Source organism: Orcinus orca, chromosome 14 (assembly GCF_937001465.1).
Source record: "Orcinus orca chromosome 14, mOrcOrc1.1, whole genome shotgun sequence".
In the NCBI taxonomy this organism is placed as follows: Eukaryota; Metazoa; Chordata; class Mammalia; order Artiodactyla; family Delphinidae; genus Orcinus; species Orcinus orca.
In genome coordinates, this window is record NC_064572.1 from 12,828,516 (window position 1) to 12,840,703 (window position 12,188).

General features: G+C 38.9%; 1 protein-coding gene across 3 annotated transcripts in view; it reads right to left on the reverse strand.

Annotated features, from left to right (window-relative positions):
• Window positions 1–12,188, reverse strand: part of ERO1B (endoplasmic reticulum oxidoreductase 1 beta) — a 64,190-nt gene that overhangs the window by 41,751 nt on the left and 10,251 nt on the right. For 2 of the 3 annotated variants that reach the window (XM_033431282.2, XM_004271554.4), the window contains exons 2-3: window positions 9,036–9,155; window positions 2,012–2,095 (exon numbers count right to left, since the gene is read on the reverse strand). In XM_033431282.2, the coding sequence (XP_033287173.1) occupies window positions 2,012–2,095; window positions 9,036–9,155 (204 nt within the window). Of the gene's footprint in view, window positions 1–2,011; window positions 2,096–9,035; window positions 9,156–9,933; window positions 10,513–12,188 lie in introns of those variants that run through there. The other variant, XM_033431287.2, reaches the window with a different exon arrangement.

A 12,188-nucleotide genomic window follows, 5' to 3' on the forward strand; every position in this document is an offset into this window, starting at 1 on the left:
ACATGCTACAACATGGATGGACCGTCAAGACATTATGCGAAGCAAAAGAAGTCAGTCACAAATGACCATATATTGTATGATTTTATTCACATGAAGTGTCCATAACAGGCAATTCGTAGAGACAGAGAGTGGATTAGTGGTTTCCAGCAGGAGGAGGGAGTAGGAAACAGGGTGACTGCTAATGGGCAGGGGTTTCTTTTTTGGGGTGACGAAAATGCATTACAACTAGATAGTGGTGATGGTTGCACAATTCTGTAATATACTAAAACTCACTGAATTGTGCACTTTAGAATGAGTGAATTTTATGGTATGTGAATTATGTCTCAATAAAGCTGTTATAAAAAAACATGATGGTAACGTATATATAGACATAAACATACAATAAATAAAGAAAAAGCTCTCACTTGCAGTAGAATGCCAACTAATAAATGTAGAAGAAATGGAATCAGAAAATCACTGTTTGGCAACTATCATATAATTAATTCAGGCAAGAATCATCAATGGATGCTAAAACTTATGATGGTAAAAATATGATAAAAAATGAGATATTTTCATAGTTCATAGTCTCAAAAAATTTTCCCACTCTACCATGAAAAAATATGGCAAACACCACCATAACCACATGATCAAGACGACATCACGTGCCTCCTGATATGGCACTGAGAAGGACACATCACTTCTATGGTGTACCTGCCCAAAGTGCATGACCTTAATCTAATAATTAGGAAAGACCAGGAAAACCCCAAATAAGGGGGATTCTACAAAATAACTGGTGTATTTTAAGGAAGGGAGGGAGGAAAAAAGGAAGGAAGGGCGGGAGGGAGTTCATTAAAGTCAAGACAACGAAAGACAAAGAAATACTGAGGGACTCTTCCAGATTAAAAGAAGACTAAAGAGATGTGACATCCAAATGCAAGGCACGATTCTGGATCAGAAGGTTTGTTGCTGCTGCTACTGCTCTGAAAACACCTTATTAAGTCAACTGGCAATGGGTGCTTAAGGCCTACAGAGTATAGACTTTGGTATTGCAGAACTGTTAATTTCCTGATTTTGCTAACTATGCTATGGTTAATAATCTTGTTTCTAAAGAAATACACACTGGAGTATTTAGGGGTAAAAGATCATCATGTTAGTTACATACCTAAATGGTTCAAATAATAATAATATTAATATATACATATAGAGGGAATAATAAAACAAACTTGGTAAACATTAACATTTGGGGAATCTGGATAAAAAGTATATGGGAATCGTTTGTACTATTCTTGCAACTTTTCTGTATGTCTCAAATTATTTCAAACTAAAAAGTTAAAACATTTTATTCTTAAAGGAAAATGTAAATAATTTTTTTTAAAATTTTCCATTTAGAAACAATATTGGTTCAGATGTGTTTTTCCTGTTTTTAAAGGCAAAAAACTAGACTTTACTGGTTAGGTGAGAAAAGCAAAAAGTAAAATGGAAATAACTAATTACTGTTGAAGAGGGATATAATTAATTATGCTAGATGTCAAAAAACGAAGTCTAAAATGTAGCTTTCCGTTACTAACAAGTACAGCCCTTTTCCCCCCACCCAACGTAACAAGACCAAGGGAAGATCTAACTCCAAGCCTTGAATTTCCCAAGTTTTTGCACTCTATTTCCCACTCTAAATTTGAAACTTAAGGTGCAGTAGCATTTTCTTTGCCCATGAAACAAGATGCAGATTCAGTGAAGCATGAAATAAGAGCCAACTGCAGATCCAGTCCTAGAACAGGCCTCCATTTTAGAATCAGACTATGTTTCCACATCCAGTCACCAACACCACTGGATACAAGTCTGTCTACAAACCCATTCTGGTGGCAAGTACAGAATAAATCTTCTGTAATCTGGTTAAAAAGAAGAGAGCTGAGACCATATGAACTTGATGACAAGTCCAAATGCTTTGACATTAGCCTAAAATGCACAGTTCGTGCTTATCTAAAAGTCTAAGAGAAAGCATTTCTTCTCTCAATTTTTAAAAAATTGATTTTACCTCTGGACAAGGCTCTACATGACAGTCTTTTATTGAACAATGGCCATCTTCTGCCCAGAAAGGACACGGTCGCTTCAGGTTGACCTTGAGAGAAAGAATGAATGAGCATTAGTCAGTGTGTGTCACAGTCCTGAACTGCTAAGTATCACTGTGCTGGGCTCCAGGGACCCAGTGGTGAAGGAAAAGCATCCTATCCTGAGGCATCTATATAGCTCAGAAGTTAAAATGACTGAAGTTTTTCAGACATCCCAGGTATAATACTTATTTTTTAAAATAAATGACTGCTGTTAGTCCTCTGACACTTCAAAAAGGAATAAAGTCCAGGCACACTGCTCATCTGCAAAGCCTGGAAAGCATTTCGGGACACTCTAATGTCTCCTAGCCCCTTACCATCACCTCACTGACTGAGTTCTCCCAGGCACCCACTCACTTAACAGATGTGCCCTGAGCACCCACTATGCATCAGGCACTGTGTAGGCTCTAGGGGAAACAGAGGCAGAAAAAGCACTTTTCCCCTGCAACTTACAGTTTCCTGGAGGGAACAGGAATTACATATTTGCATGTTCATTTAATTACAAGTTGTTCCAAGTGCTACAAAGGAAAATCCAGAGTTCTGTGATGGAAAATAACGGGGCTGGTGGATGCAGGTCTCTGAGGAGGTAGTGTTTTAGCTGGTGGAAGCGTGTATGCGGAAAGGTGACAAGGCGCTGACTTAGTTTAGCTGACTTTTAGTGGGGAAGGCGGAGGGTGACAGGGAATGAGGGTAGAGATAGACAAGATCATGCAAAACACTTTACCACGCTACAGACTCTGGATTTTCATATTCTAAACCTAACAGCAAGACGGTAATTCAATAGGACATCCACATGCGTTGCCCAAGCCAAAAATCAAAGTTTTATTCTTCTTTCCTCCCTTTTTTATCCCCTGCAAACAATTCATTACTCGCTTCTCACCACCTCTTCTGTCACCACCTGCCCCTGCCACGACTACTGCGAGTCTCCCTACTCCTACCACCATCTATTCTCTACACAGTAGCCATAATCATCTCTCTGAACCAACTCAGAGCATACCAATCCCTGCTCAAAACCATCCCGTGGCTTCCTCTCACCTTTAGAGTAAATCCACAGGCACTCCATCGCCTGGTCTCCTGCCCACCTGTCTGACCTATCTCCTCCCAAAGTCCTCCAGGCACAATGGCCTTGCTGGAGACACATCAGCTCCTTCCTGTCTCAGGGCTTTACGGTGGCTGTTCTCTGTGCCTGTGCTGGTGGCTCCTCCAGGTCTTTTATGGCTCAATCCCCTCACCTCCTCCAAGGCTCTCTCAAATATCACCTCAGCAGAGAGACCTTTCTGACCAGACTCTCTCAAGTAGTGCTCGATACGCACCCCACACGCTGTTTCACATGCTTTTATAGCACTTATCACTACTTGAATATTATTTATTGTCTGCACCCCTGACTGTAAGGATGGGCATTTTGCCTGATTATTTTATCGCAGTGCCTAGCACACATAATACACACCTCAGTAAATATATGCTAGGTGAAGTAAAGAATAAGCACATTACAAGGAAGAGGCAAAAAGAGGTAGAGACTGGCAACATGAGGAGAGAGTGGTCAACTGTGCCTGCAGGGTCTCAGGAAGGCCTCCTTGGTAACACGTAAAATGGGTATGACTAGAAGTTTCCTAGAGGAAGAGATTTCTAGGCACAGGGATCCGGATGTCTAAAGGCAAAGAAGCTTAAGATCGCCTGGCACGCTTGGGAATTGCAGGTTCCCCTGAGCTCCTGGCTTGTAAATCCACCTCCTCCCTGGCATCTCCACAGGACACACACGGGCACCTCAAACTTATTATCACCTCCCAAACCGTGCTCTACCCTCTAGTAATTCTTGCCATCTCAGTAAACAGCAACTCCATTATTCTAGTTCTTCAGGCCAAAATCATGGCATCATCCTTGACTCTTCTCTTTGTCACCCCACATACGATACCTCTGAAAATCAGCTCAGTTCAAAATCCAATTCAATGGCTGAGAATGCCTTCCGTGGGCTGGTTCCCTAGTTTCCTGCCCCATCTGTTGTTCCTCAAATACATGAGGCACACCATGGTCTCGGGGCCTTTGCTCTTGCTGTTCCCTCTGCCTAGAATGTTCTTTCTCCAGATATCCACATGGCTTGCTTTCTCATTCCCTTTAGGTCTTCCTCAAATGCCACCTTCTCAGTTTGCTTAGGTTGCTAAATTTTAGGCTAATTTGTTACGTAGCAATAGGTAACTAATACACAGTGTTAAGGAGTGGGTTGTGATAGACGCTGCAACACACTACTCAGGTCACCCTTCAGGAAGGAAAGGCTCAACCCCAGCCCTGGAAACACTGCAGCCAAAGAGAGCCACTTTGCCCAAGGTGGCACCACCCCTTCCTACAATGCCCTTCATTCAATGACTGGTGTAAGGATATAAAGGCCTAGACATCCCCCTGAAGTAGGGACAGCTCTGGGGGGTTATCCCATCTTAAGAACTACCCCCCAAAGGGTCACCTGAGGTTTCTCTGAGGCTGCATCACAGCTTTACTTCTCCCTTTGCCCAGTCCTGACGTCCTCCCTTCCTTTTCCTTCCCTATGTTGTTGGTTCCAGGAGTTGTCCCTAATTAACCTCTTGGACACTAATCACTGTCTCAGAGTCAGCTTCCCAGGGAACTTAACCTGTGACAACTTGTCCGGCTCCAGAAAAAAAACTACATGTATTTTTATTGGGTTCACATTAAATTTATATATTAACTTGGGGGAGAATTAACATCTTTATGCTACGAAAGACATCTGTCCATTTGTTTGAGCCTAGTTTTATGTCTTTCAGGAGTGTTTAGAAGTGTTCTTCCTTTAGATTTTGCACATTTCTTGATACATTTATTCCTATATATTTTATCTTTTTTTTGCTAATGGAAATGGGGATTTCTTCTCCATTATATCTTCTAACTTGTTATTGTTTGTATTTATGCAGATATTGATTTTTCAGTATTAAATTTATAACCTGCTATCTTAATGCATTTTTTATTATTTGTGTTCATTTAATAATTTAGAGTTTTCTAGGTCTACTTTGTCATTTATAAATGGAGATAGCTTTATTTATTCTTTTAAAATTTTTATGCTTCTAGTTGCTTTTTCTTGTTTGACTATACTGGCCAATTTGGTCCAACAGTAAAGGAGATAGTAGGTACCCCCTCCTCATGGTTCCTGACCTAAGGGAGAATTGCTCTAGTGTTTCCCCAGAAGTAAGGTGCTGGCAGTGCTGATGTTAGGGTTGAAATTATCATGTTAAGGAAGTATCCGTCATTCTTACTTTGTCAACGTTTTAAAAAATCAGGAATGTGTACTAAATCTTATTGAAGACCTAAAAGCCTCATCTTTACATTCTTGGAATGAAATCCACTTGGCCATGATATATATATTTTACTTTTGGTAACATGCTCAAAACTCAGGCATCATCTTTGAGTTCACTTTTACCCTCACACCTTACATTCAATCCATCAGAAGAGCTTGCCGTGTTACCTTTCATATATGGCACTAATTCGATCATTTTTCACCTTTTCCAACTCTACCAGCCTATTCCAAATCCGTATCATCTTTCAGCTGGACTACTGCAATAGCCTCAGAAGTGCTTTCTCTGTTTCCTCTCTCACACCCATACAGTCTCTTTTGTACAAATTCCTCCAATAGCTTCTTATCACACTTTGGATCCAAAAGCCTCACTGTGGTTTAAAAAAACCCAAAAAACTACAGGGCCTTATTAAGTCATTGTTTAATTCTCAAATTTTGATTTAAATGCTTAAATGAAAGCATAGGGGTTTTCTTGTTTGTTTGTTTTTGGCCACCCCAAGTGGCTTGCGGGATCTTAGTTCCCCGACCAGGGATCAAACCCAGCCCTTGGCAGGGAGAGCGCGGAGTCCAAACCACTGGACCACCAGGGAATTCTTTTTTTTTTTTTTTTTAATCTGGCCCCTACCTACCTCTCCAAATCTCCTTCTCATTCACTTTCCTCCAGCTATATTGGTCTTCAAACACTCTGCGCCTTTATACCTGCAGTTCAACTCCCCTTCCCTGGAATATTCTTTCTCCAGATTGTCACGGGTGACTCTTTCACATTAGGTAGGTCTTTGCTCAAATGGCAAAGCAGGAATGTCTTCCTTTCCTGACCACCTTCTTTAAAATAGGGCTACCTACCTTCTCCATCCCCATTATCCTCTATCTCCAATTTTATTTTTCTCCATGTAATTTCCTATGATTATAAAGTAAATGCTATTTTATTGTTTCCTTGTTTATTGTCTGTCTCCCTAATCATATAAAAAGTTTCATAAGGTGAGAGGCTTTGTTTTATTCACTATTGTATCCACAGCACCTAGAATACACTCTGCTACAGAGTAATTATTCGATAAATACTTGGCAAATAAAGGAATGTAACGGATAGAAGAGAGAAAATATAAATACAAGCTACAGCAGCCAAGTGACTGGTTGATAGAGGTAGACTGTTACTTCTACCTGTATTTCCTTGCTTGCTGAATCATAAGCATGTATGTGTGTTTAAAATTAACCTCTTCTCTTAGCTTTCCTCTTCCACCACTAATGTACTCTACGTCAAATTTCCTTTTTTTTTTTTTTTGAATTCACAGGTTGACAGAACTACAAGAAGAGTAGATAGCACCCACATATCCTAGACTTGAAGATAACTGGATTAACTAGATCATTGCATTACCCTCCTTTGGGAAAGGGTACGAATATATTCCAGTTACACACACAGTAATTTCATTATGTTGGTTGGAACATTTTTTAAATTGCATGTATGATGATGAATTGTATGTTGGCTAGCCAATGACCACATTGTTATTTTTGCCTACTCAACTTTCATTTTTCCTCCTTCTGTAACATCCCCTAATTTCTCTTGGAGAAACAATATGCAAATGCAAACAGGACTATTAACCAAATTGTCCTTTGGTCAAGTGGTGGGGTTATATGACCCTGCCTAGACCAATTCATACCCTCTCTCCCAGAAATCTGACTCTTGTGTAATATTAAAATATGGGAAAATGGTTAATTTGATCCAAAATTTTGGCAGTATCATAAAGAGAATGGCCATTAGTTCCTGCTATAATTTCTGTCTTTTCTGAAATATGCTTCTTCAGCTTATCTTTCAATTTTGTGAGCTGCTCCACACCTTTTCTTAATAAAACTTCTCTTTCGTTTGTAAGCCAACAAAAGTACCCTACCTTAGGATACCTAAACCATTGTTTATTCTCTGGAAAATGTGGATAATGTTGATCTAACAGGATTTCAGTATAAAGATTCAATGAGATATTCATTCATTTATTCAAATATTTGAGTGCCTACTATTGACCAGATCTATGGGGATACAGAAACAGAAGATATAATCCCAAAAGGTAAGTGTGAAAGAGTGAGGGCCATGACATATTGAGTGGACATGTGATCTGGACGTTCTGTGAAGGGATGGTCTTTGATAGAAGGAACACTTCCTTCTCTGTATTAGACTGAACCATATGAAACTGGCAACATTCAACCATTCTGATCTCTAAAAGCAACAATTTCATATGGTTAAGCCTAGCAGTAGAAAGGAAGCAAGAGAAAGCAGTTACAAATGCAGACAGACTTATAGACATAGGAGTGGGAATCTGAAGAAGCTATTGGAACTTGTGTTGTTTGTACGTAAAATGTCTAGAATGTTAGACAATAGTTTGCTTAGGTATAGATTTCTTTTTGAAGTAAGTTTATGGCAACTGTATTCCTAAAGGATTTTGTATAGAGGAGAAACATTCACTTTTTTGTATATTCTTGGGGCTGATGGGAAAAGGGGATGGGTTCCCAAATCTTTAGGTTTTGACTTTGTTATCTTTCTGCACAACTTACATTATTTGGGAAGTTTTATTTTTTAACCTTCAAAAATATTTAAAGGACTGGGGACTTCCCTAGTGGCGCAGTGGTTAAGAATTCACCTGCCAATGCAGGGGACATGGATTTGATCCCTGACCTGGGAAGATCCCACATGCCGAGGAGCAACTAAGCCCATGCACCACAACTACTGAGCCTGCGCTCTAGAGCCCGTGAGCCACAACTACTGAGCCCAAGTGTCACAACTAGTGAAGCCTGTGCGCCTAGAGCCCATGCTCCGCAGAGAGAAGCCACTGCAATAAGAAGCCTGTGCACCACAACGAAAAGTAGCCCCTGCTCACAGCAACTAGAGAAAGCCCGCACACAGCAACAAAGACCCAACGCGGCCAAAAATAAATACATAAATAAATGTATAAAATATATTTAAAGGACTAAGATAACCTATACAGTAACAGGATAAAAAAGGAAATCATGCTTACTTTTTAAAATAAACTAAAAATGAAAATCAAAGAAATTATAAACCCAACCAAATACTGAGAGCAAGAACACAACAGCAGCTTTTAAACCATTGTTCTTTTGAATTTGTGTTATTGCTACTGCCTTTAACCTACCATTGGTTATTCTGAAACGGTCCAGCGTGGACTATTGTTAGACTTAAGAACCAATGCTGCAGTATTACTATGGATGGTGTTCTGCTGCTATCCTCAGGCTGCTTTGCCACCTGTCACAGTGAGCTACCCAACAAATGCTGCTGTGGAACCGTGTACCACTAACAACGACAGCACACGACAATGCCATCAGCACAACTCAGAGCCTGGGTAGGTGTGTCTGGATAACAGAACCTAAGTTACAAGGAAGACTGATAAAATAAGTCCTGGGCATTTTCAACTTCTTTAGAAGAAGGAGTCTCTGCCTCAAAACCCAAATTGAACAATGAGAAATCCCCCAAACATAAGAAGGGAGTTCAGATTCTTAGGGTTCAAAAAGACTAATAGGTTTTCACTGCAATACTTAATACATTCCAATGATAAAGGATACACACAGGGTGCTGAGTAGAAATGGGTTTCCAAAAGAGTCGCACCTGTAGAGAGCTATATAAAAATCTTTAGTACCAACGGAATCTGAAATTATAACCATACCTTGTAATAACGGAAATAGTCTCGTTCTTGCAGCTTTTTTATTTTGGGGAAGATTTTGAAGGTGTTGAAGTTATCGATGCTATCAACATCACACAAGCAGTCATCCAGGACACCGGTGACCTAGGGGGAAACATGTATATAATTGAAAAGATGTAAACTACTGATGTTTCAATCTTAACAAATCTGTACTGTTACATAAAAAGCTAAATTATGCATTCAACTTCGTTAGTATTTGCTGATTAAGATATATAACATTTAAAGCAGTCACTTTTTTACAATGGTCAATTAAATAAAAAGCAATAGAAGGATTAGATATACCCATTCTGAAGAACTAAACATTCTTGTTCAGCGGTCAAAAAGAAAGCTATTGAATGCTTTCTCCCTTGACTAAACATATATAAAATCCAAATAGTCATTGGAATGCTAAGGCAACTTCTTCCAAGATTAACCTAGAAATCACAGGCTGTAATAATACTGCTGTAGTAACTCTTTCTTTTAGACTGCCATTTATGGAACACTTACGTGACAGGCATGATGCTAAGACCACTACATATGTTAACTCATTTATTCTTTAAATACCCTAAGAAATGGTATTATTATCCTCATTTTACATGTAAGGATATTAAGGCTTAGCAAGGTTAAAATAATTTTTCCAAAGTAGACATGAGACTTAAGTCACAAGTCTACTGCACTTTAAAATCTATGCTTTTATCCACTACTCAAAGTATACATTAATCGAAGAGAAATTGATATTTACAAAGGGAGTTCAGAGTCTAAAAATTCCATAAAACATTCTTCAGCTAAATTTAAAAATGGGACTCATTAATATGCACAACTTGGATGAATCTTTATGGAATTAAGCTGCGTGAAAAAGCGCCAATCCCAAAAGGTTACATACCATATGGTTTCATTCATGTAACGTTTTTTAAATAACTTTATTTTATTTTATTTTATTTATTTTATTTTCGGCCGTGTTGTGTCCTCGTTGCCATGCACGGGCTTCCTCTAGTTGCGTTGAGAGGGGGCTACTCTTTGTTGCGGTGCACAGGCTTCTCATTGCAGTGGCTTCTCTCGTTGTGGAGCATGGGCTCTAGGCACGCGGGCTCAGGAGTTGTGGCTCGTGGGCTCTAGAGCACAGGCTCAGTAGTTGTGGTGCACGGGCTTAATTGCTCCGTGGCATGTGGGATCTTCCCAGACCAGGGCTTGAATCGATGTCCCCTGCACTGGCAGGAAGATTCTTAACCACTGAGCCATCAGGGAAGCCCGACAGAACATTTTTGAAATGACAAAAGTTTAGAAATGGAGAACAGCTTACTGGTTGCCAGCGCTTAGGGACTGGAGAAGGGGATGGGAGCTTGATGGGGGGAGTAAGGTAGGAAGGAGGTAGGTGTGGTTATAAAAGGGCAACAGAAAGGATCCTTGCAGTGATGAAATTTTTCAGTATCTTGACTGGTGGTGGACATTGGAAAAAACTAGATAAAGGGTAAATGACATTTTTACGTATTATTTCTCACAACTGCATGGAACCTACAATTATCGCAATTAAAATTAAAATGTAAAAAAAATGCGACTCAGCCTGTTAAAGGTTATTCATGTGATCCACAAGAGGAATATATGTGAAGAACGATCAAAAAATGGAAACTTCCCAGTTGTTTCTGTCTCACGCTTTTTCCCTAGGAGTATAAATGTGTCGCCAAACTCCCTACAACATAAAGAGTTAGAGCTATATTATCGTGAGATAAAGAAAAGGAATCATTATCAATAATTGTGGCTCTGAAGTTCTTCTATGCTTTGCTATCCCACTTACTAAGATCCTGTCACTAACTCCACCAAATTTCATTCCATTGCTCTGAGCTTACTGCTTACAAAACTTCAAATTCTAGGCCCCTAAATAATAAAAGGGGGAAAAGAGGAAACAAAATACACACCAAAAATCTTTCTAGGCTTTAAAAATATTTTACCCACTGACTGCTCATTCTTACAAATTCTTCTTAAATTGTTAACTTTTAGTTAGTAAACGACAGTATTTTTAAAAATTTTAATTGCGTAGGGGCTGGAGTAAGGCATACAAAATTACTGTGAACTTATTTCCAACTGTTAAAGGCTACTACTAAGACAAACACTGTATATAACCAAATTTTAAAAAATAGAAATTAGACAGGAAGAAGAAATAAAAGGCACCCAAGTTGGAGAGGAAGAAGTAAAATTTTCACTATTTGCAGATGATATGATATTATGCACAGAAAATCCTAAAGAATTTCAGACTAAACACTGTTAGAACTAATAAACAAGTTCCAGGATACAAAATCAATACACAAAAATCATGTGTAGTGCTTCCATACACTAATAACAAACTATCAGAAAGAGAAATTAAGAAACAATTCATTTACCATTGCAACAAAAAGAAATAACACCTAGGAAAAAATCTAACCAAGAGGTTTAAGACCTAGAAACTATAATTTATTATGGAAAATATTAAAGACACAATAAGTGGAAGGCTATTCCATACTCATGGATTAGAAGAATATTGTTAAAATGTCCATAGTACTCAAAGCAGTATAAAGGTTCAATACAATCCCTATCAAAATTCCAACAGCATTTTTCACAGAAATAGAAGAGTCCTAAAAATTTGTGTGGAATCATAAAAGACCCAGAACAGCCAAAGCAATCTTGAGAAAAAACAAAGCTGGAGGCATCATATGCCCCAATTTCAAACTATATTGCAAACCTAGAAAAACAAAAACACACAGACCAACAAAACAGAATAAAAAGCCCAGAAAGAAACCCATAAATATACAGTCAAGTAATTTATGACAACAGAGCCAAGAATACACAATGGGGAAAGGATAGTCTCTTCAATAAACAGTGTTGGGAAAACCAGGCATACAGCCACATGCACAAGAATGAAAAGTGGACCATTATCTTACAGCATACACAAAAATTAACTCAAGTGGATCAAAGATTTGAACATAAGACCTGATACCCTAAAACTCCTAGAAGAAAACACAAGTGTTAAGCTCCTTGACATCAGTCTTAGTGATGATTTTTTGGATTTGACACCAAAAGCAAAGGCAACAAAAGTAAAAACAAACTAGTGGGACTACATCAAACTAAAAAGTTTCTGCACAGGGCTTCCCTGGTGGCGCAGTGGTT